Raw genomic sequence first — 25,928 nt, 5'->3', positions numbered from 1 at the left:
CTGGTCGGTAGGTTTCACAGTTACGCCAACGCTAAGTTTTAGGAACACACAAACTAACATACCCAGGTGAGCTGTGTGACTGTTACCTGGTGGGAGGTGGAGCTTGTACAGCAGTTTGAGTTTCTCTGTCATGTCTCCATGATACATCCCACCTGCAGACACACAGAAACAAACCAAAGCTGAGCATCAATGCTGATCCACCAAAGAATCTAAATATCTGCAGATAATCACTGAAGACTAAAACCCTGAGTTTAATAGAGAGTCAGAGCAGCTCTGAGTGAAACCATCCTGTGTCTGGACTCACTGAGTCCAGTGATGAACTCTTTGAAGTTGACCAGTCCGTCCTGGTTCTGGTCCAGGAGTCTGAAGAGGCGGGCCGACAGTGTGGGGGTGTGGCCTCCACAGATCCAGGGAGCGAGTGCAGTGAACAGCTGGGTGAACTGAGCCGGGTCGATGCGGTACTGCTCCAGATAGGGCAGGCTGGGATCATGACGTTCGGCTGCAGAGCTGCTGGAGCCCCAATAACAGCTTGTCATGTGTTTGGACTGAGGGATTCAAAAATACAGAGAGAGAGCGAGAATAAGTAATAGTGAGGTAGTATATTTCGAATATTTCCAGTCTGTTTCTTCTGAGTGTCTGACACTCAGAGGGAGGAGTTGAACAGTTTGATGGCCACAGGCAGGAATGATTTCCTGTGGCGCTCAGTTGTATATTTTGTGAGGAATGAGTCTCCCACATTCACCTTATATATGTGCTTCCTTTAGGAGATATTATTAAATATAAATTTAATTGAATTAAACAATTGTTTTGTCGTCACTTTTTAAAAACATCTGAACATTTTAAAAACAGTTCTGACCTTAAAGAGACAGTACAGCTCCTCCAGCTCATCGATACTGAAGGCGGACTCCGTCATCATCGCTCTCACCTACAAACACACACACAAACTTGTAAACTGTGTGTCTACAATAGCATGTTAGAAATAGCCTGCAGCATGCTAACATTACCCACCACGCTCCTCTTGGCCGTGTCCTCCAGCGACTGGATGACCTTTAACCTCTGCTTGAACCTCATCTGCTCTATGACGTCAGAGCGCAAGCTGCCGAATTTCTGCTAAGAGAAGAAGAAACTGAGAAAAATATGTCCAGTAATTAGACTGTGATACTGCTGCTATAGGAGTTAGACGGAGACACTGCAACTCCAGAAGTTAGATGGAGAAACTGCAATTCCAGTAGTTAGACAGAGACACTGCTACTACACGAGTTAGACCGAGACACTGCTGCTACAGGAGTTAGACAGAGACACTGCAACTCCAGAGGTTAGACCGAGACACTGCAACTACAGGAGTTAGACCGAGACACTGCAGTAAAAGGAGTTAGACCGAAACAATGCAGCAACCGGAGTTAGACCGAGACACTGCAACTCAAGAAGTTAGACCGAGACATTGCTGGTACAGGAGTTAGACAGAGACACTGCGGCTACAGCGGAACACACCATGAATGTGTCGCTGTGCAGTGTCTTGGTCTGTTTCTTTGAGATCCTGAACTGTTCAGTAAACCAGTTTAGATCTGTGTCTGAAATATACTTCTCTAATCTATAAAACATGTACATTTTCTATTAAAAGAGATGCATTTCTCTACCTAAGAATATTTTTTGATAATTGTTGAAAATTCATATTTGAATGCCTAGATTTGACCTGTAGGGGGAGCAACAAACACACAGTAATGATTGACAGGGTGACAGCGAACTAGTGTGCTGACATCATGACGTTTCACTTAGTCAGTCTGACCTCATAGGATGACTTGATGAGGTCGAAGATGTCGATCTCAGGTGGAGGATCGTCTCCGCTTGTCAGCAGGGCGTGCAGGTGAGGGATGGGTGGAGCCACCGTCTGTTTATTCACAACATTATCCAGGTACCTGCACACACACACAACTTAGTCTTGACTTACTCAGCACTAACAGTACTTCACTTAACTTTATTTATTTATATTTATTTATACACTTATTTATACTCCAGTCTGGATTCCCACCTGCCCAGGATGGTCATGGCTTCCCCCTCGTCGCTGCAGGACAGCAGGGCGTCCATGTTGTCGTGGAGCACAGCCAGCGCCACCTGGAGATAGATTTATGAACAGGAAGTAGTTTAGTTACAAGTGACAGAGGTCAGAGGTGAAGACTGCTGACCTTGCTGTCTGATGTCCCCTGAAATTTTATAATACACCTGCGCAGACAGGTACAGTCCCCCACTGGACACTAAAAATGTGTTACCGGCAATGGCAGACAATAAAGGTCTGTCTCTAACCTAGAAGATGACCAGCAGGACAACAGTCGGTAAACAGTCAGATGGTAAACAGTTGGTAAACAGTCAGTAAGCAGTCAGCAAACAGTCAGTCAGTAAGCAGCCGGTAAACAGTCAGTAAAAAGTCAGTCAGTAAACAGTCAGTATGCAGAGTCAGTAAATAGTTGGTAAAGAGTCAGCAAACAGCCAGTCAGTAAATGGTTATCAAACAGTCAGTCAGGAAACAGCCGGTAAACAGCCAGTAAGCAGTCAGTCAGTAAACAGCCGGTAAACAGTCAGCAAGCAGTCAGTATGCAGTCAGTCAGTAAATAGTCTGTAAACAGTTGGTCAGCAAGCAGTCAGTAACTGCAAAGTAAAAAATCAGTCAACAACAGTTGTTAAGGTGTAGTGACTCTGACCTGGAAGATGACCTTGATGCCCTCGTAGAAGAAGCAGTCGACCAACAGGACGGCACTGTCGAAGGGCATCACAGACAGGAAGAGTGTGAGGAACCAGGACAGGCTGATGGTGGAGATGACTCCCAGCGCCTGCATGTGTTCATACAGCAGAGGGAGGAAGGCCCGGGTCAGCTCCTCAAATACCCCCTGATCCACCAGAGCACCTGCAGGGATAGAAACAACTAACTGATCAGACTAGGACAGTGCCCCATGTGGAAACTCAATTGTTAGCTGCTGTAATTAGCCAGCCCCCAGCAGCTGGTGCGGGCCGACAAAATGTAGCAGCCGGGATGGCAGGGTGACTGCCCGAAGGAAGCACAGCCCTAAGCACAAGCCCATGGTTTGATCCAGTATAAATATGTAATAGTAATATATGATCTAGTTTCACCAAAATCAGTGAATAAAGTTATAACATTGTGTTTTTGTACAGCAATCAGTGAGGCCCCCAGAAACACTCCGCTTCGAAGGCTTCTATCGTTTTTCCAACCTAATTCTTGTCTCATTTGTGATAAACAGTAAATCCATCAAATTCAGGTTAAAAACAACAACGCATTTGGTGTTTGCAAACGGAAATGATGAGCAGGAAGTGAGATCCGATCACAAGTGGTCACTGGAGAGCCGCATGTTAAAACCAGGTGTGAACTGATGTTGTTCCACATATCCCAGAACCGATTCTGAACAGTGGCCTTGACAATATCTAATATCTAGTTTCATGTCGGTATAATTTTGTTTTTTGTTCCTAATTGTACATTTATATTTGTTTAAAATGTCATTGTACCTAATGTATAAGGCTGGGTTGTTTGGTTGGTGATGTTTTTCATTTGTTATTTTTCTCAGGTAAGTAGGATTTAATTTATACGGCTTACTGGGTTCCTTTTTGTGTCACTCATTTTTAAAGAACACATTTATTTGTTTGTGGTCTGAAGGGGGGGGGTGTTGCTGTTTGACAGTGAATGTACTGATAGTTGAGGGGTTCATATCAGTGATTGTATAATCTTCTACACTCAACCCACAGCTGAGGAGGATGTGATTCTCCCTAAAGAATTTCATCTGAACCTTAATTATGTAGAGGTCTAAGGCCCGACAGAGATGCACAACCTCCCTGCCACTGATCTATTTCACAGTCTTGGTTGTCCCGATGGGTGATGGTTGCTGCGGTAAACAGGGACACTGCACAAACACATAGTTGTTTCCCTGTGGGTCGATGACATCAGGTTCAATTCCTGTTCCACTCAGATCTACAGTTAGAAGCACGTTTCCCTGGGTCTGGAAATAGGAGATGTCTGAATGGAGAGTGTCAAAAATGTCTTCTTCAAAATGAGGATCAACTGGGGGTATATAAATAGCACAGATATATAGATCCCCATCAGTGATGCCCAGGGTTTGATCTAATCTTAACTAAATGTGTGATGTACCCTGTTTTACTGGTGAGATCTGAAGGCAACAATCTCCTTTATTCCACACAAAGAACCCCGATGTTCTGCCCTTGCATATGTTTTTAAATTTTATTGAGGGCACCATGACTTCATTATATCCTTGAGGACAGTGAGTGAGCAGATCATTTTGACACCACGTTTCTGTAAACACAATTACATCAACGTCTTTGATAGATTTCATAAATTCAGGGTTTCCACTCTTCAACTAAAGGTTGAGGAGTGGAGACCCCGAATATTCCAGCTTATTTGAAATGAACAACAAAACAATCAAAACTACAGCTGCGGGGCATTTTAAGGGGGAAGAAGATGAAGGAGGAGAAAGATGAGAAAGATGAAAAAAGGAAGAGGACGAAGAAGGAACCGCACTAAGCTGGTTTAAGTCATATTTATCAGATCTATCTCAGTTTGTACACGTTAACGATGAAACCTCCATGCACACCAAAGTCAGTCATGGAGTTTCACAAGGTTCTGTGCTTGGACCAATACTATTCACCTTAGGTATGCTTACTTTAGGCAATATTATTAGAAAATACTCCATAAATGTTCATTGCTATGCAGATGATATCCAGTTATATCTATCGATCAAGCCAGAAGAACCTCATCAGTTAGCCAAGCTCTCACAGACTTTGACTGTGGTGCTTTTACTGACCTACGACTCTGGTGTTGTAGTAGTCGGGCAGCATCCGCTCACACAGTGCCACCAACAGCCAAAAAGCTTCCTCCTCCGAACAGTAGAGCAACAGGACAGAGGTGACGATGTTCATTGCCTGCATGGGGAGGAGGAGAGAATATGTGTCAGTTTGTATTGATATTTTATTATCAGTTTTGTTATTTTTTACTTATGGCCCACCAGTTTTAGGACAATTTGATGTTTTTAAATGTCACTGAGAATCATTTCAGTGAAGAATATATATATTAATTATACTGAAATTGATTTTTTCAATGTATTTCATTTTTCATTTTCATTCATTTCATTTCATATATTTCGGTCCTTGTTAACAATTGTTTCATAATGAATACACATATAAATCACTAAATAACAATAAGGCATGAAATTAGAGAACATTTGAAAGGAAATAAAGAAATAAATGGAATAAATAAATAAATGGGTTAGGGTTAGGGTTATTGATCCAATAATTAGATCCAATAATTAGATCAATAAATAAACAAAACAAAAAAAACAAAGAAGTTGACCGAAGAGGTGTAGGTTGAAGCTATAGCATATTTTACCTACCCTTTTTAGATAACTTATTCTAATAGGCAACCCTACTATATTTAAGTTATACAAAAAAAAAAAATTCCAAACCTTTCATACCCAACAATTATTATATCTCAGTTTTATATTTGTTTTCCACTGTATTTTTAAACATTTTCTTTAATTTGCAAAGTGAAGTTCTTATTTTCTTGTTACAATTATTCCACAAGTTTACCCCTTTAACAGATACACATCTATGTTCTATATTTGTCCCTACCCTTAATTTTTTAAACATACCTATTCCCCTAAGTTTATACTCGCTCTCTCTAATTTTAAACAGCCTCTGAATACGGTCAAGAAGTAAATGGCTTTGTACATTATCTGTGCAATTTTAAGATCTACTAGATCACTGAATTTCAAAGCATGTTATTTGATAAATAGTGCGTTGGTTGGTTCATAATAATCTGATTTATTTACAGTTGATATCGCTCTCTTCTGCAGCATGAAGATTGAATTAGTATTGGTTTTCTATGTGTTTCCCCATACCTCCACACAGTAGGTAATGTATGGAACTATGAGAGACCAATACACTATATATAGTGAGTTTTGCTTCAGGATATCCTTAGTTTTATATAATATTTAATATATTATACATACAAACATATATTCTATTTCCACATCATTGATCATAATTTTGACCTGATTAATGATCTGCCAATTACCAAAAATTATAAACTTTGTTTTGCTTAAATTCAGTGATACCTCATTAACATCAAACCATTTCTTAACAATTCTCATTTCCCTTACTACTGTATTCAAAAGCCGTTCCAGAGTTTTCCCGGAGCAATATCAATTAGTGTCAACAATTTAGACACTTCGCATACATCATTTATATACAATATAAACAGTTTAGGGCCTACCATTGATCCTTGTGGAACCCCACAGGTAACCTTCAATAAATCAGATTTGACATTGTTTATTTGTACATACTAATATCTGTCATCAAGGTAACTTCTTAGCCACGAGTATGCTCTATCCCTCTAATACCATATCCCTCCATTTTCTTCATTAATATGTTATGATCAATAGTATCAAAAGACTGTATGTATTCCCTGTTGTCCATTGCTGTAGATATCTCTTCTACCATTTCCATCACTGCCATTGAGGTGGACCTATTTTCTCTGAAGCCATATTTCCTATGAAATTATCAAGCCTTTGCACATATAGTTTTCCTAGGATTTTTGAGAACGGGGGGAAACAGGGAAATTGGTCTATAATTGGAAAATAGGTGTCTATCTCCACTTTTATTAATTGGAATAACTTTTGCTGTTTTCATTTTACTAGGAAACATACCTGTTTGGAAGGATTGATTGCAGATATGTGTCAATGGTTTCACTATACATTCTATAACACTCCTAAGAAAGCTGGAGTAGGAGTTTTTATGAACAATATCTTCCTCTACATCATCCTTATTTATTGGTTCCACAATCTCATTTGCTAAATTATATCCAACATTTACAAAATAATCATTAAATTCATTGGCAATTTCTTTTGTTCCATTTATGATTGTATTGTTACCTTTTACATAGTAATTTGGATTGTCTGCTTTTACAGTTCCTTTTTGATCATGCTGTTAATCACTCTCCATGTTCCTTGTATGTTACTCCTATGCTGCTCCAATAGCACAGCCAATGACAATGTTTTTACCTGTTTCAACATAAATTTCTACAGTTATACATTCCAAAATATTTTCTATAGTATTTGTCATAGGTTTAGTGATGTTACATCTTAAAGCTGTATCAACATACAGAGCAACTCCTCCTCCTTTTTTACTGTTCCTATTAATCATAAACCACTCATATCCTTCCAGTTCCACATCATATACTTTCTCATCATCAAGCCAGGTCTCAGATATTGCAATTATATTATAATATATAATTATCATTATTGATGTTGTTGTAAAAGTGGTTTTCTGGATCAATATTGTGTTCAATCTCATACAATTTATGCTCTGTGTGGTCAAACGTTTTAAAGTTCAGGTTTTCATACTTACTATACAGTCTGTGCAAATGGTCACTCACATCATCCTTGCTAATGACTACAAAATCCTCCTCATCCATGTCTCTGAACGGGAACATATAATCCTCATCAAGATCTGTCATTTATTTTTCAGTTCATAGTTAATAGTTCATGCAAATGCTTCCCCACACAGTCCAAAATAATGTCCACAAAATGCACAGCCATCACCGTCTCCAAACGGGAGTAAGGATAAATAAGGAAATATTCCATGATATCAGCACAAGCAGGCAAGGTTTGTAGTTCCTTATCTGTATTGTTCCTTAACTGAGTCTTTGAGTTCTCTTATAGTAACTACCTTGGCTTCTTCAGTTGTTCTATTTAGCCTTATCATCACTTTTCTTCATCATCATGTTGCTTGCATCTTGTTTTGTTTCCTTAGGATTCGTGCATGTCTCGAAATGTTGGCGTTCTTTTTTTGTCAGATGCTCATTCAAGTACACACCTGTCCCTTTCAGCTTCTTAGCCTGCCTGAGTAGCTCAGTCTTGTGCTTTCGATTCACAAACCGAACTATTATGGCAGGTTTTGTTTTATTATCCTTTCGGGGAAGGGTGTGACAAGCCGCGACGTTGTTACTCTGAATACTCATGTTCTTACTTTCAAGGAACTTTATGACTTGCCATTCCAGCATTTGTAGTTCCTCTGTCGGGGCGTCCTCTCTGTTTTTACCTCCAGCCGTAGTCCTGGCATAAGTTCGGTGTATGTTATCCAGTATGCTTATGATTAAATCCTCCATTCTTGTGTATTGTTCCATGTCATCAATTCTTCACTCTAGGCCATCAATTTTCTTATCCTTCTCTTTAACAAGATTCTTCAGTTGTTTAACTTCTTACATCAGATCAAGTAGCATAGCTTGTTGTTTAGCTACTTTGTTCAGCTCGTCCAACATGAAGTTCAGAGATTTTCTGATCTCCTCCAACTCTTCCTCAACAGCATTACTGGTTGTCTTTGGTGGCATTTTTCCTTCCGTTTTCACTTTCGTCTTAGTTTCATTGAGTTTCAGGCCGACAGTGTTTGCGAGCTATTAGCCTACCATTTCTCCTCCTCCACGTAATGCAACACGTCAGTTGCATTTTCAGTTCAGTTAGCTAACGTCAACAAACGACTGGCACCCACCAAAACAGAGTCCAATACAAAGTCCATGTAGCTTGATTGGGCGTGGAAGAATTGCTAGCTAGCTAACATAGCAAAATACTGTCTTGAGTGGATAATGTCAGTTTATTCATCCAGACTCCCAGGTCTAATCTGGCTGATAAATTTGCTATCTTGCCGTTTGCAAATCACTTTATCAGCTAATGATACGAAGCAACCAACACCAGATCCATGCAGTGTAGCTAAGTTACAGCTAGCTGGCTAACCTTCAGAATCAGAATCAGAAATACTTTTTGATCCCCGGGGGAAAAGTTACACAAGTTATGCATTGCACTGGTGAAATTTAAAAAAAGAAATAGTGAGGTAGTACATGACAGGTGAAATAAGTCCAGAATCAGTCTGTTAATTCTGAGAGTCTGACACTGAGAGGGAGGAGTTGAGTTGAGGAGCAAACTTGCTTCCTCAATAACATTATGACTAGCAAAATACTGTCTGAGTGGATGTGTTAGTTGGCTAGCTTGCCAAATTGCTTCACCAGATAACGTGATCCATGATACTAAATGATGTATTATCACAAACGGCATTGATTTTAGCCAACAATAGATGACGTAATGGTATAAAGCAAATGTGTATTCATGTTATAGGGTTGGGCGATGGTTGGTTGCTTGGTTACATTAGTTGATGAAGTAATGCTGATGACTTTGTAAGACCCTGCTATAGATGTTATGTTTAAATGTGTGTTGAATAATGACTTATTTCTAACAACACATTACTTAGTCATATTTTCAAATCTCCCGCACCAGGCCCCCAGCCCCCAGCCCCCATCAAAACATACTTGCCAACGGGCCTAACAACTTCTCTGGGGGAAACCTAGATTTTATATTTACCTGGAGTATCTGATGCCAGATTGTGTTATATTTCTAAATATTTTTTATAAAATATTATATTTTTACCTGACAGTATCCGATGCCAGGGTTTCGGTGGGCATAGGCGGTGAGGACGCGGCGCAGTGCAGCGATGCCTGTCTCATTCTGGAAGGCTTGGTGTTCGGGCATCGAGCGGTGAAGGTCACGCTCAATCTCCTCCGTAGCCAATGAACACAGCCCCATGGCCTGCTCTACCAGGTCGCCATAGTAACCAGGGTGGGTTGCCATCTCGTTCTGCGCTCCTGGGTGGAGCGGGTGGACAGGTGAATACATAAAAGTACAGTTTATCTGTGTTATGAATGAGTGAGTGAGTGAGTCAATGAATGAACAAACACTGACCAGAGAACAGCAGCCACAGTTCTCCTCTTAGGCGCTCTGGGATCCCGTTGAGGACCAGTTCTCTGGTTCTGGAGGTTCGGTACATGCAGACACCTCGACCAAACTCTGAGAAATGGATGTTCCATGCCTCCTCCTTCATCTTCTCCTTCATCTGCAGGACGGAGGAGGTAAAAGAGGATGGAAGGAGAGGAGATGGTGAGGGAGGATTTACTTCCACAGACTGAAACAGGAACATTGAACTGTAGCTTCATCGTACACATCAACAGATTGGTTTGGATCAATAACTTGTCTAATCCCCAAAAATCGAAAAACAAATCGATTCAGTGTGTGCTGGCACTCCTCGGTATCTAACAGTCCTCTGTACCTAGTGGTACTCCTCAGTATCTAATGGTCCTCTGTATTTAAAGGTAATCCTCTGTGTCTAACGGGACTCCTTGGTATCTAAAGGTATTCTTCAGTATCCAACAGTACTCCATGGTATCTGACAGTATTCCACGGTATCTATTGGTACTCCTCTGTATCTAACGGTACTTCTCGTTATCAACCGGTACCTCTCCGTATGTAATGGTACTCCTCTGTATCTAAGGGTCCTCTGCATCTACTGTTATCTAATGATACTGTTACTCATCAGTAACGGTAGCGGTTCTCCTCAGTGTCTAACAGTACTGGTAGTCCTTATTATCTATCAGCACTAGTATCTATCAGAACAACCAGTATCCAACCAGTACCAGTATCCAACTCAATATCTAAAAGGTGTTGGGACTTGAACTCACAGCTTTGGGTCCCAGGTCCTCCGGTGCGTCTCGGTGGTAGAGCTGCAGCAGACCCTGGCTAGCTGTCGGCAGACCAGTGTGGTAATGACGCCCCCTGTGGACGGACTCAGCACCAGCAGACGAGGATGAGGAGGCGGTGGAGGACGCCTGAGGACATAAAAGACAATCAAAATAATAAAACTGAAACTACATCACTGTGTGAATTCTTCTCCTGTCTGCTAATGTCTGAAACCAGCCGACACTAAGCAGCTGAACAAGACTTGTAATTGTGAAATATGATCACCTGCTCAGCTGACAACTGTTACACCTCTTAGACACATGATGGCAGTATAATTACATACTTTTAGACTTCAGTAAATAACTTCTGATCCAATGCAGAATTTAAATCCTGTTTTCCATGAATGATTTTCCTCGCAGCAGATCAGAACCTCTACATGACTGACGCACCGAGTGACCAATCAGTGACAGCGGGCTGGTGTCGCCCCATGAGCTGTCGGGCGTTCGCTGCAGGAAGTCAGAGATGCGTTGGACCAGGAAGTCTCTGTCTTTGAGGTTGGCGAACAAGAAGTTCATTTTGTTCTTGGTGCTGATGGAGACGGGACACGGCAGAACGCTGCTGCTGTCAGCCTTCTCCACAATGGACACCTAAGGGGCAGAGGCTGATGAGTAAAAATCACTGTGCAATGAGCATAATAAGAAATACAATCTTATCATGTCTTGTGTTAACTTGGTTTACATTGCCTTATCAACCAGGTAAGACCAGAGTTTTAAAAGATGAACATGGAGGGTCTGTCAGGGTTCAAGAGAGTTAGGTTCTTCAGAAGGTCATAAACATGAACACTGTTTTGAAGCAAAGTGGATGACCCAAATGTTTTAGAGATATTTAAACATGCAACAATTTACTGGATCATTTCATACAAGAATACGTCAGTGAGATTTGTAAGTGTTGTTGATTAGTATCACCCCTTTGTTGCTATAAAGGCTAATGGGATTTAAAACTTGTCTACACAGGCAGAGCTGACCAGGATTTGTGTATTTACTGGGAACACTCCACTCTCCCAGGCCCCCTGAACTGCACACCAATAGCTTTGTCACCTTTTATTAGAAATTTGAAGTATAGTTGGAATGTGTGTTTGTTATAATCTGTCCAAATTCAAGCTTCATAGTGTATAAATATATATATATATTAGGCTACAAGGGTTGTGTTCAACATAATTAAACAAATACGTGTTAGTTCTCATTTGTTTGAAGTAAGTTTGTAGTTAGTTAGTTAGGAAGTTCAATGTCCACAATATAGAAAAATTCCCACAAATCACATGGCCTTCAGTACTGATGTGAAGGTGGTGTTTTATTTGTTGGATTCAGTGTTAAAGTTCATCAACAGCTTGTTTACCTCTCTGAGTGGGATGATAAGCTGACACAGGTCTTCTTCTCTGCTGTTAAAACAGATGTAGTTGTTGGAGATGAACAGCTGTCCTACAACGTGCATCTTAGCGAACGGCGTCCACAGAGTGCAGTCCGTGTGTCCGTCCAAGCGCTCGTCCTGCGTCAGCCGAAACATCGTCCGGTACCGCTCGTTCTTAGCCCGGGCATCCAAATCCCTTCAGCAACAATACGGACAGGACACAGCTGATCAGGTCAAACTTCAATAAAAGATGTTTTGCACATGAATGTACTGTATGCTCACTCGGTGTCGTACTGTATATTTAGCTTTGTAATGATTTGGTGTCACAAACAGGATCAGCAACAGTTCTTTATTTGTTAAACATTTCCACCTCAGTCTGATCAGATGAAACCCTGTCAGCTTGATATCAGGAGCATGGTTATTAAACAGATTGAGACCTCTTTAGCGCAGAGACGTTCTTGAGCGTCTTGCAGGGTTTGGGAAGTGATCGGTCGGCAGCAAATGCCTCGTTGTCGAGTAGCTGGCGCATGGCAATGTTGGCAAGCTGCTCCATCAGCTTGAAGGTGTCATTGATGTTAAGGAACATGGAGAAGAAATGTTCAGTGAGACGTGTGCTAACACGAACGCTCTCCGGAAACACCAGGGTGGCGTTCTTCTCCAGTTGGGTCACCTCCGTCCACTGCACCACCAGGGTCACTGAGGGGGAGTGGGGGGATCAAGGACATAAAAATATATGAATATAAAATATATACATATGAATATAACATATGAAAGAATGGCACACTGTGATTGTGCAGAATCATTTTTGGAGAATAAGTACTGAAGAGTAACTTGACACTTTATTTTTGGCTGGTAACTACATAAGTACAACCAAGTAGCAACAGAAGTTCCCCCTTGCAAATGCAGAAGTATAGTATGGAAATACAGAAGTACTCCCTTGTAACTGCAGAAATACATCCTGGTAACTACATAAGTACAACCTAGTAACAACAGGAGTACCCCATTGCAAATGCAGAAATACCCTATGGAAATACAAAAGTACTCCCTGGTAACTACAGAGGTACCCTCTGCCAATTTCAGAAGTACCTACTAGTAACTGCACAAATACCCCAAGTAATTGCAGAAGTACACCTTGGAAACTGCAGATATACCTTCAAGTAACTACAGAAGCACCTCATAGTAAATGCAGAAGTACCTTTTTGCAGCTGTAGAAGTATTCACTCGCAACTGCAGAAATAAATTTGGGTAGCTACAGAAGTAACCCTTGGCAACTGCAGAAGTATCGGTAACACTTTCTATGAAGATCAAATCTAAAGTGCATTATGGGGGCATTCATAGTGAATTATAATACATTCATAATGATTTATGACTGTACTCATAAAGACAGATAATGATGCACTATAGCAACAGCCATAAAATATTATAGATGTGACTTATAATGAATTATAAGACACACTTGACTGGTTATAAACTAGAAGTTGACTGATGGGGCATATAATACATTATGACTATCTATACTCACCTATACACACCTCAACAATCAACTGTAGTAGGGACTCATAGTATGCTATAATAGTCCATGCAGTATCATAAGTTATCATTGTATGTGTTTCAAGTAAAGCAAAGTACATATTGATGCATCTATAATGATGCAGGCTTCACCATAACATTTCATTTTATGTGTTAATAAAAGTGTAATGCATTTTCATGCATTTAAAAGAATCTATGCTGTAGTGATTATTATGAAGTACCTTCAGGTAACTACAGCAGTGCCCCCTTCAGGGTACATTCAAAACAGGATGTTATGTTACTCTTTAACAAAGACTGTATAACTGACATCATTAAACTCTGGCCTGTGATTGGCCGGTCATACCTTCCTTGCCCAGCAGGAAGGAGTAGAAGCAAAGGTGGTTGACAGACAGGTAAAGCCAGCCCTGCCGCGGCACTCTGCCCTTCCAGTAGCTGCAGGAGTAATAATTCACCAGCTTCTCCTCGTCAGGCATCCCAAACAGCCTCCTCATCTTCAGCTCTGCCTCCCGAAACTTCCCACAATCCTCCTCCTGTTCCTCCCCCGTCTTTAGCCGGTTCTCCTCCGCAATGATGCCCTGCAGGAAGTGACATCTCTCATTGACAGGATCACACACAAGTAAAAGAGAAACTGTCGGTCACAGACAGTGACATACAGAGATCTTTCCTTTGACGAAGGTGGTGACGTCTTCATCGTTGTCAAAGATGGAGATAGTCTGCAGCATGTTGGACTCCAGCCAATCCCAGTGCTCCGTGATCTCCTTCCTGGATGAGCCTGCAAGACAAAGCTGAAGGTGAACATACAATAAACAAACATTCAGCCAATACCAGTGCTCCCAGTCTAGCTGACTCACCACAGGCAATGTTCCAGTAGATCTGGGAGTCGGCAGTCTGCAGCAGGATCCTGTAAGGAGCCACTCTGGCACTGGAGTCCAGAACCACATCCAGAGTCCCAACCAGGAGACCTGTAAACATGAAGACAGGTAAACCATGACACCTGCACATAGAGAGACGGGTAAACAGGTAAATCAGGAGACTTTCACACAGCGAGATAGGTAAACCATAAGACCTGAATACAGAGAAACAGGTAAACAGATAAACCAGGGGACCTGCACACAGAGAGACAGGTAAACCAGGAGACCTGCACAAAGAGGGGCAGGTAAACAGGTAAACCATAAGACCTGCACACAGAGAGACAGGTAAACATGAAGACAGGTAAACAGGTAAACCAAGAGGCCTGCACACAGAGAAAGGTAAACAGGTAAACCATAACACCTGCACACAGAGAGACAGGTAAACATGAATATAGGTAAACAGGTATACTAGGACACCTTATTTTAAAGCAGCATCCTTATACTCAACTGAACTGAACTAGCACTGCTGCAGCTTGTAAACAATATTTCCTCTTCTTTAGATGATAAAAAACGTGTTTGGTGACTTTTTAGATTTGACCAAAGCATTTGATACTGTCATAAAACTCTTATTTCCAAACTGTTTCATATCTAAGAACTTCTTGGGGTACCCCAGGGTTCAATCCTTGACTCTTTATTATTTCTGATATACAATGATTTGGCTATTACCTTCTCCCTATATTATTTGCAGATGACACCAATCTTATAGCCTCACATAATGACTTCAAAACACTAATAGAGTGTGTAAATACTGAAATGTCTGGTCAGCTGAATAAGCGTACTCTTAATATTAATCAATTTAACAAAAACAAATCTTACTCCATCAACAAATCTAAAATATTTGGACCGGAAATTCAGCGTATATAAATTCTTTGTTGATGAAAGATTTAATTGGTGCGACCAACGTGTATGCAAGAGGTCCATGAAGAAAATTTGCTCTTCGGTTCATCATTCTTGTCATTTAACTCTTCATTATAGTCTCATTTCCCCCTATATCAACTACTGGAATATTGTTTGGACTGTTAATTATCCATCATATCTGACCAAATGACTTTTAATTCAGAAGAGGTTTTTGAGAATGATTTCATACACACACACACACATATATATACACTACTCAAAAAAAGTTAGGGATATTCGGCTTTTGGATGAAATTTCAGAATGCACCTAAAATGCACTATAACCTTTACAGGTGAACTTAATTTGACCTTCTCTAAACTTTTGAATGTACATGTCCAACTGTCCAGTGTTTCAGTACTTATTGCATAACATGCTGTTCTCTAACAAGGTGATTAACCGCAAAAATCACAACAAGTGTCTGATCCATGAATCGACCACTAAATGTTCTGGTTCAATGACAATTTGTATTTAAACAGTCCTCTTCGTCATGCTGTTCACATTTTGACATCATGAGACCAAGACGACACCTAACAATCGATCAACAGTGACTGGCCATTGCGAGGCTTCAAACGGGATGTTCTCAGAGGGAAGTTGCCACTGAGCTTAGAGTTTTCACAGAGTGTCATCAGCAGGTTGCAACAGAGACAGAGAGACTGGTAGAGTCACAGAAAGGCATAGAAGTGGACGTCCTTTGGCCACATCCCATGCTGATGACCGCTTCATTGTGAACAGTGCCCTGCGGAACCAGATGGTGAATGCCACTCAACTCCAGGCACGTTTAAGTGAGGTGAGAGGCACCCGAGTGTCACGTCAGACCATTCGAAACCGCTTACATCAGCATGGTCTGCGTGCTAGACGAGCTGCAAGGGTACCTGACCACACCACCAGGGACAGGCGTCATCGTCTTGCATGGGCCAGGGAGCATTTGCGCTGGATGAGGAACCAGTGGGCCTCAGTGCTGTTCTCTGATGAAAGTCGATTCACATTGAGCAGAAATGATGGCCGCCAACGCTGTTGGACACGTCGAGGAGAACGCTATGCATCAGCCACTGTTGTCACCAGACCAGCCTTTGGAGTTGGTGGTGTTACAGTCTGGGCAGGTGTGTCTAGTCAACACAGAACTGCCCTACACCTTGTGAATGGTACTGTGACAAGCCGATACTACCTGAATAACATCATTAATCCAGTCATTGTGCCTCTGCATGAGCAACACAGGCCTGATTTCATCTTCATGGACGACAATGCCCCAGCTCATCGAGGTCGCATCATCAGGGAACGGCTGCTGGAGGCTGGGGTCCCTCAAATGGAGTGGCCTGCACTTTCTCCAGACCTGAATCCCATAGAAAACCAATGAGATCAGCTGAGTCGTCGTGTAGAGGGTCGTAACCCCGCACCCCAGAACCTCAATGACCTGAGGGCAGCCCTTCAAGAAGAGTGGAATGCCATGCCTCAGCAGACAATAAGTCGACTTGTGAACAGCATAAGACGTCGTTGTCAAGCTGTAATTGATGCTCAAGGACACATGACAAGTTATTGAGACACTGACATTTTTTGTTGTGGTATACCCACCACTGTTAGCTTTTGTTTCAATAAATTGTTTGAGATGAAGAAATTACCATTGCATGCTTCTACTTAAATGGCCTACTTTCATGATATAATATCACTGTAGCATGAAGTTTTTACATTTTCCATAAATTTCACCCGAAAGTCAAATACACACATACACATACAAATATATACACTATATTGCCAAAAGTATTGGCTCACCTGCCTTGACTCGCATATGAACTTAAGTGACATCCCATTCTTAATCCATAGGGTTTAATATGACGTCGGTCCACCCTTTGCAGCTATAACAGCTTCAACTCTTCTGGGAAGGCTTTCCACAAGGTTTAGGAGTGTGTTTATGGGAATTTTTGACCATTCTTCCAGAAGCACATTTGTGAGGTCACACACTGATGTTGGACGAGAAGGCCTGGCTCTCAGTCTCCGCTCTAATTCATCCCAAAGGTGTTCTATCAGGTTGAGGTCAGGACTCTGTGCAGGCCAGTCAAGTTCATCCACACCAAACTCTCTCATCCATGTCTTTATGGACCTTGCTTTGTGCACTGGTGCACAGTCATGTTGGAACAGGAAGGGGCCATCCCCAAACTGTTCCCACAAAGTTGGGAGCATGGAATTGTCCAAAATCTCTTGGTATGCTGAAGCATTCAGAGTTCCTTTCACTGGAACTAAGGGGCCAAGCCCAGCTCCTGAAAAACAACCCCACACCATAATCCCCCCTCCACCAAACTTTACACTTGGCACAATGCAGTCAGACAAGTACCGTTCTCCTGGCAACCGCCAAACCTAGACTCGTCCATCAGATCGCCAGATGGTGAAGCGCGATTCGTCACTCCAGAGAACGCGTCTCCACTGCTCTAGAGTCCAGTGGCGGCGTGCTTTACACCACTGCATCCAACGCCTTGCATGGCACTTGGTGATGTATGGCTTGGATGCAGCTGCTCGGCCATGGAAACCCATTCCATGAAGCTCTCTACGCACTGTTCTTGAGCTAATCTGAAGGCCACATGAAGTTTGGAGGTCTGTAGCGATTGACCCTGCAGAAAGTTGGCAACCTCTGCACACTATGCGCCTCAGCATCCGCTGATCCCGCTCTGTCATTTTACGTGGCCTACCACTTCGTGGCTGAGTTGCTGTCGTTCCCAATCGCTTCCACTTTGTTATAATACCACTGACAGTTGACTGTGGAATATTTAGGAGCGAGGAAATTTCACGACTGGACTTGTTGCACAGGTGGCCTCCTATCACAGTACCACGCTGGAATTCACTGAGCTCCTGAGAGCGACCCATTCTTTCACAAATGTTTGTAGAAACAGTCTGCATGCCTTGGTGCATGATTTTATACACCTGTGGCCATGGAAGTGATTGGAACACCTGATTTCAATTATTTGGATGGGTGAGTAAATACTTTTGGCAATATAGTGTATATACATATATGTATATATATACACCTCTGATCTGTGCTATATATCTCTTGGATCTGAGGGGACATCCACTTCCATAATCCTGTCAATTTCTTCTTTGACACTTCTCCAGAAAGACATAAGTAAGAAATATCAAGATGTAATAAATAACACAATAAAGACGTTATAAACTACTAAAACTAAAAACAACTACAATTTACAAATTTACAGAATGGAAAAAAAGGTAAAGGAATTATACTCTATTGCACATAGAGAGCTGTAGATATTGCACCATTTGTTATACATTCAAAAATATTGAATGAGAGTGGATTGTCCATTTCGGTGTGCGTGGTCTACTGGGAGAAGTGCTGATTGTAAAGCCTGACAGCAGCCAGGAGGAAAGACCTGTGGTACCTCTCCTTCACACACCACGGGTGAAGCAGCTTGTCACTGAAGGAGCTGCCCAGTGCCTGCATGGGGTAGGACATGTTCTCCCTCAGGGATGATAGCTTAGCCATCATTCGTCTTTCTCCCACCGCCTCCACTGAGCCCAGGGGGCATCCCAGAACAGAGCTGGCCTTCTTAATCAGTCTGTCCAGTTTCTTCCTGTCCGCAGCTGAGATGTTGCTGCCCCCAGCAGACCATAAAAGATGGCTGATGCCACCCCTGAGCCAAAATAGTTCTTCAGGAGTGCCCCCTGCACTCCAAAAGACCTGAGTCTCCTGAGCAGGTAGAGTCTGCTCTGGCCTTTCTTGTACAGTGCAGTTGTGTTGTCAGTCCAGTCCAGTTTATTGTTCAGGTGAACACCCAGGTACTTGTAAGATTTCACCATCTTAATGTCCATTCCCTGGATGTTCACTGGTGTGGGAGGGGTGTGTTTACACCAGCAGAAGTCCACCACCATCGCTTTGGTTTTCCCTGCGTTGATGTGGAGGCGGTTCTGCCGCCACCTAACCCTAAGTCCTGGGTCAGTTCTCTGTATTCCCTGTCGCCCCCATCTGCGATGAGGCTGACAATTGCAGAGTCATCAGAAAACTTTTTCAAGTGGCAGTTAGCAGAGTTGTGTGTGAAGTCTGCAGTATAGAGGGTGAAGAGGAAGGGTGCCAGGATCGTTCCCTGCGGGGCCCCCGTGCTGCTGACAACCATATCGGACTCACAGTCCCGTATCCTCACGTACTGTGGTTGGTTGGTGAGGTAGTCCAGAGTCCATGCGGTGAGGTGCTGGTCCACCCCTTTGCGCTCCAACTTGTCCTTCAGAAGCGTGGGCTGTATGGTGTCAAAAGGCACTAGAGAAATCATGCATGCAGCTTGTTTTCATATTTTTTCTTCTTTATTCCTTTACTTAACTCAGTACTTTTTAAAATACTGACTTTTGAAGTTGCACCCTCTCCAAACATGCTGGTTGAGAGAGTTCTGGTACTTTTTTTCACTCTGGAATTACTTTCATTCAAACATCGTACAGTCGCGCAGCAACTTCTGGGCCGCATTGTTTACTCCAGAGATCAGCTGATTGCTCTGAAGCCGGCCGGCTTGGAGTCCAGAACATCGGAGATCCCGGCTGAAATCTGGAGAAAAACACACAGAGGATGCAGAGGAGGAACAAAGCGACAAGTGAAGAGAGGTGGGTCGAGACAGCAGAGGCTTATGGAGAAGAGGAGATATAAGCCGTGTCTCCCCTCTCTCATCATGGGCAATGTGAGATCGCTGGCAAACAAGATGGATGAGCTAACGGCGCTGGCCAGGAGTCAGAGGGAGTACCGGGAGTGTAATTTAATGTGCTTTACAGCGACATGGCTGCACCAGGACGTTCCCGATGACAACGTCTCCATTGACAGCTTTCAGACTGTCGGGGCCGACAGGGATTGCATCGGTAGCGGTAAGCACAAAGGAGGGGGGCTTGCCTTTCTCATTAACAACTGGTGGTGCAATCCTTCCCACATCACCATCAAGGATTGTGTCTGTTGCCCAGACATTGAACTGTTGGCGGTTGGACTCAGACCGTACTATTCGCCCAGGGAGTTCTCACATGCCATTGTTGTGAATGTTTACATCCCTCCCTCTGCCAACCCGACATCAGCGTATGACGTCATTCACTCCGCCATGGCCCGTTTACAGACTCACCACCCGAATGCATTCATTGCTATTTCGGGTGACTTCAACCACGTCACCATGGCTAAGACACTTCCCACCTTCACTCAGTATGTGAGCTGTCCTACAAGAGAGGAGAGGACCCTGGACTTGCATCCTTTACGTTATCATACAGCTCCTCTCCCCTCCCCCCTCTGGGTAGGTCAGACCACAACCTAGTGCACCTCAACCCGTTATGTGCCTCTGGTGAAGAGCCAGCCTGCAACCGTAAGGACAGCGAGGAGATGGTCGGAGGAGGCTTATGAGACACTTCAGGGATGTTTTGAGGTGACTGACTGGCAGGCACTCTGTGAGCCGCATGGAGAGGACATTGATGGGCTCACATTGATGGCTTGGAGTTGAGGATGCCTTCACCTTCTCCAGTGCGTTCAACACCATCCGTCCGGCTTTACTGGGTGAGAAGCTGATGGAGATGCAGGTGGATGCCCCCCTCGTGTCCTGGATTGTCAACTACCTGGCTGGCAGACCACAGTATGTGCGCTTGCAACACTGATGACTCAGCAATAGTTGGATGTATCAGTAAGGGTGATGAGGATGAGTACAGGGCTGCTGTGGACAACTTTGTCACATGGTGCGAGCAGAACCATCTACAGCTCAACGTGACAAGGACAAAGGAGCTGACTGTGGATCAGAGGAGGACCAAGGTGCCGATGAACCGTGTTTCCATCCAGGGGGTCAGTGTGGATGTGTGATGGATTTTCTGAGGCAGCTGAGGTCTTTCAACATCTGCCGGACTATGCTGAGGATGTTCTATGAGTCTGTGGTGGCCAGTGCTATCCTCTATGCTGTTGCATGCTGGGGCAGCAGGCTGAGGGTGGCGGACTCCAACAGACTCAATAAACTGATCCGCAAGGCCAGTGATGTTGTGGGGGTGGAGCTGGACTCTCTGACGGTGGTGTCAGAGAGGAGGATGCTGTCCAAGCTGCGGGTCATCTTGGACAATGTCTCACATCCTCTCCATGATGTACTGGTCAGGCACAAGAGCACCTTCAGTGAGAGACTCATTCCTCCCAAATGTACAACTGAGCGACACAGGAAATCATTCCTGCCTGTGGCCATCAAACTGTTCAACTCCTCCCTCTGAGTGTCAGACACTCAGAAGAAACAGACTGGAAATCTGGACCTGCTTCTACATATACTATCTCATTATTATTTATTCTTTAAATGTCAGTGCACATATAAAGTCATAAACAATAGTGCAATACATACATATATATACACATACATATACATTGCTACTGTATATATTTTTTACTTTTATTTTTCACTTGAATATTGTAAATGTGTATATTTCTATTTTCTTCTTATCTTTTATATTTTGTACATACTTTTATTTCTAACTTTATGCTACTTTCTATTCTTGAATGGGAGCACCGGTACTATATAATTTCCCCCCAGGGATCAATAAAGTATCTCTGATTCTGAAAGAACATGATTCTCACAGTGCTCCCAGCCTTTTCCAGGTGAGGAGGAGGTAGATGACAGCGTCATCCACCGCAATGCCAGGCGAACTGTAGCGGGTCCATAGATGGGCTCACCAAGGGGCGGAGGTGGACAAGGACCAGCCTCTCCAGGGTCTTCATCAGGTGCGATGTCAGTGCCATCAGCATGTAGCTGTTTAAGTCCTTGGGGTGCTGGGTCTTTGGCACTGGTACCACGCAGGATGTTTTCCACAGCTGTGGTACTCTCTCCAGCCTCAGGCTGAAAATGTGCTCAACTATCCTGCACAGTTGGTCTGCACAGGACTTGAGGAGCCTTGAGCTGATGCTGTCCGGACCCGCAGCCTTCCTTGCCTTGATCCTCCTGAGTTCATTCCTCACCTGGTTTGTTGTGAGGGACAGATTGAAGCAGGGGGGCTGCATGCTGGGGGTTGGAGGATGTGAAGGGTGGCTGTGAGCTGACTGTTGAGGGAAGGGGGGAGAAGGTGGGGATGGGGCAGTATGTAGGGGGTGTAGACGATGGAGTTGCAACAGAGTGGACTGGGCCGGGGGTTAGGGTCATTGAAGAAGATGTTCAAATCATTCACCCACTTCCGGTCCCCCACAGGCTGGGAGTTGGGTTCCGTATAACGTTTTAAGGCCCTTCCAGACTCCACTGATATTGTCCTGCAGCTGATCCTCCATCTTCCTCCTGTAGCTGTTGGACTTGCCGTCCCTGATCCTCCACTTCAGCTCCTTCTGCACGTTCTTCAACTCCTCCTTGTTTCCTGACTTAAAGGCCCTCTTCTTTTCCTTAAGGAGAGCCTTTATGTCCGGGGTAATCCAGGGTTTGTTGTTGGAATCCTCCCCATGAGGATCACAAAGTACTTCCCACACCGTTGTGTCAAAACAGTCCCTCAAAGCTTCGTCGGACCATCTTTTCACTGTGCGAGAGACAGCTGGCTGCCTGAGTACCAGGGGTTTGTACACAGGCAGGAGGTGCACCAGGCTGTGATAAGATCTTCCCAGGGGAGGGAGGGGTGATGAGTTACATGCCTCCTTGGTGTTGGCATAAAACAAGTCCAGCGTCTTATTGTCTCTTGTGCGGCTTGTGACATACTGGGTGAAAATGGGCAGAGTGGAGGATGGAGAGGCATTGTTAAAGTCACCAGAAATAAGAAGGAGAATAAGAAGGAGGGCATGCCGGTGCTGTGTCTGCAGCCTGCCTGTAAGTGGAGGATGTCACAGGCCGCGTCACAAAATAACATGAGTGAATTCCATCGGTAGATAGTATGGCCTCATGCTAACAGCTGACAGCTCAATGTCCTTACTGCAGAGTTGTTCTTTAAAAGTGATGTGCCCAGAGTTACACCATCTATCATTAACAAACAGCTTTATAAAGCTTTATAAAGTAACCGCTAACTGCTGTAACTGTTGCACGGTTAGCTCGGAGCACTGGGGGAGTTAGTTAGCTAAGAGGACAGCTAGCTGCACAGCTAAATAGCTAATGGCAGCTACGGTTAGCAGTAGTTAGCGATTAATTTCGCAACAAGTAAAGCCATGTGTCCATCAAGACACAGGCTAACTTTTCTTCACAACAGAAAAAGCACTTTCTGCGAGACAAACTGAACAACCTCCAAAAACCTGAAGAGTTGTCCTGAGCAGAGCGGCAGAATAACACTGACAGACTGAGCGGGAGGCTGAGGTGTCCCTCTTTTTCGTGGGCAGACATCTAAAGATTTTAAAATTGTGTTTCTTCTTCTTCTTCTTTTTTCTTGAACCTGTTCCAACCCCAGATTTGAACCTGTTCCGACACCAGTTTTGAACCTCAGACACCACACTCAAACCTGTTCAGTCGCCGGACTCTGACCTGTTTAGACACCAGACTTGAACCTGTTCCAACACCAGACTTGAACCTGTTCCAACACCAGACTTGAACCTGTTCCAACACCAGACTCAAACATAATGCGACACCAGACTTGAACCTGTTCCACACACCAGACTTGAACCTCTGAGTTGATAGGAAAAACACATCAGACTAAAGAGAATCATCAACTCTTCATTATAAATGTACTAAACTGTAAACATATACACTGAATGGGGGTTCATCTTGAGCTCAGAGGATGGTTTTCTCTCTGCACTCTGGTTCAGGATTAGGACTCCAGGTTCAGGTTCAGGACTCTGGTTCAACCCTGAGTTCTCTACAGCAAAATCTAATAACACAACAATGTGAACTTTGTGAGTCAGTCAGCAGAGTCTGAAACTTTAAAACTCTGACAGGATGTAGAACCATCATTCAGTCTGTTTGTATTATCAGTAGTAGTTTGTAAAGCAGAGGTGGAAAGTAACATTTCTGTCTCTGTGGACTAAACACGTTTTAACCCATAGTTATTAAACCACCCGACGGTAAATGTAGTACTTCTATCTACAATACGTGGATAGCTTCAGGACGTCACCAGTTTCAGCTGCTTAACAATAAATCATGTCGACTTTATACGAAGTCCTGAATGTTTCTAGAACAACTTCACCTCCATCATGAACGAGGTGTGACTGTGACCATCTGACTGTAGCTGACTGTAGTAGACAGAAGTGGACTGAAGTGGACTACAGTAACGTTATATCATACAGACTCGGACTGAACGGGACCAGACGGTATTAACTCACCGGAGAGTCCCCCCCCGCGGCCGTGTCCTCTCCTCCTCTGCAGGATGAAGAACGGGTTGGCCCGCTCAGACATCCACAGCGCTCCGGCCAGCAGCACCTCCTCCGGCTGGATCCACATCTCTGCCCGCTCCCTGCTCACCCTCCGCCGGGGAAAAACCGGGAGAAAGGACCGTGTGTCACCTGGCGTCTCCGTCTAATTCAGACAAACACCGAGCTGATGTTGTTGTTTTCACCCAGTCTGCTGACTGCACATCATTTCCGGGTCTGACGCAGCAGGACACGCCCTCTGCGCACGCTGCGTCATTACATCACAGATCAGCTGCAGATAACGTTTATGAACGTAAGGATTGTGACACTTCAACTTCTTTTTACATTTCACATCCATGGTTTGAATCTAGGAAGTACTCTGAGTCATTCCAAACTATAGACCATGCCATATTTTTATTTATAATATTATATTTTGTCCTGTTGCCATGTTGAATGTGAGCTTGGAGTCATGCCTGTTATGTTGTCCCTATTTCATCATGATGCCTAAATGTTTCCAAGAATTTCTACAATAACACATCTTGACACCCTGAAACAGTGAGGCCATAAAAACTGAACCACAGCTTCGATGACTGAGTGTATGTACTTATCTTGATATCTGCATTGAAGAGCTTATATCCTGTTTGTTTCTCTGAATCTTTATTTTATATTCTTCTTTGTTAATAAAGCAAGGTATCTTCTTCTGCTTTGAGGTTTGATGGCAGCCAACATCCTTGGCTCCTGAAGTTAATCAGACATCTTCCACCAGACTTCAGTTTGCTCTTTAATATTTTCAGCTCTTCCATCATGTCCTTTCTCTCAGATATATATCTGATATATATTGACATATTTACATGTTGTACAGTTTCTGGTTGCTGACAGTGTTCACAGTTGGAACAGTTGGATGTGTCTCTATAATGTGAAGTGTTCAGTTTATTGTGTCCTATTCTTAATCGTTTCTCCTTGAATGCAAATGTCTTCTGATCTCAGACTACAACTGTGTTTGGTTTGATTGTTCAACTCATTCTAAAGACATCAAAATAGTGAATAACTCAACAGTTTACACACTTCTGACATGTGAAGTTTGTTTTTCAACTCTGAATCATCTGTTATTGATCCGTCAGTTTTGTATATTTATTTATAACTATGCAACTCACTCACTACACCTGCACTTTTATTTCCTGCCTTCATTTGAAGTTTCCTGTAACCACACAAGGATCATAGACCACATCACAGTTGGAATTCCCAACAGGCCAGTAGCATCAGTGGTCTCCATGACATCTTAATCAGCAGTAAATTCAAAATAAGTCCTTATTTAATCAGAACTCGTTTGAAAATAATCTTATTTACTGACTTTCACACAGAGCACATGATAAAGAAAGTTCTGTATCA

The 25,928-nt window shown here is 43.2% G+C and overlaps 1 protein-coding gene across 1 annotated transcript in view; it reads right to left on the bottom strand.

Annotated features, from left to right (window-relative positions):
* Positions 1 to 24,680, bottom strand: part of LOC139290910 (TBC1 domain family member 9B) — a 32,415-nt gene extending 7,735 nt beyond the window's left edge. The window contains exons 1-18 of the mRNA XM_070912734.1: positions 24,513 to 24,680; positions 14,360 to 14,470; positions 14,162 to 14,280; positions 13,852 to 14,083; positions 12,416 to 12,674; positions 11,967 to 12,174; positions 11,021 to 11,218; positions 10,574 to 10,720; positions 9,801 to 9,951; positions 9,489 to 9,703; positions 4,821 to 4,938; positions 2,697 to 2,899; positions 2,030 to 2,112; positions 1,787 to 1,916; positions 1,009 to 1,107; positions 857 to 925; positions 305 to 545; positions 87 to 152 (exon numbers count right to left, since the gene is read on the bottom strand). Coding sequence (XP_070768835.1) covers positions 87 to 152; positions 305 to 545; positions 857 to 925; positions 1,009 to 1,107; positions 1,787 to 1,916; positions 2,030 to 2,112; positions 2,697 to 2,899; positions 4,821 to 4,938; positions 9,489 to 9,703; positions 9,801 to 9,951; positions 10,574 to 10,720; positions 11,021 to 11,218; positions 11,967 to 12,174; positions 12,416 to 12,674; positions 13,852 to 14,083; positions 14,162 to 14,280; positions 14,360 to 14,470; positions 24,513 to 24,630 — 2,767 coding nt within the window. The 5' untranslated portion in view covers positions 24,631 to 24,680. The remainder of the gene's footprint in view (positions 1 to 86; positions 153 to 304; positions 546 to 856; positions 926 to 1,008; positions 1,108 to 1,786; positions 1,917 to 2,029; positions 2,113 to 2,696; positions 2,900 to 4,820; positions 4,939 to 9,488; positions 9,704 to 9,800; positions 9,952 to 10,573; positions 10,721 to 11,020; positions 11,219 to 11,966; positions 12,175 to 12,415; positions 12,675 to 13,851; positions 14,084 to 14,161; positions 14,281 to 14,359; positions 14,471 to 24,512) is intronic.
* Positions 24,681 to 25,928: the final 1,248 nt, after the last annotated feature.

The sequence above is a fragment of the Enoplosus armatus genome, chromosome 10 (assembly GCF_043641665.1).
Source record: "Enoplosus armatus isolate fEnoArm2 chromosome 10, fEnoArm2.hap1, whole genome shotgun sequence".
Lineage (NCBI taxonomy): Eukaryota > Metazoa > Chordata > Actinopteri > Centrarchiformes > Enoplosidae > Enoplosus > Enoplosus armatus.
Note: the sequence above shows the minus strand (reverse complement) of the source record. Positions and strands in the feature narration are given on the sequence as shown.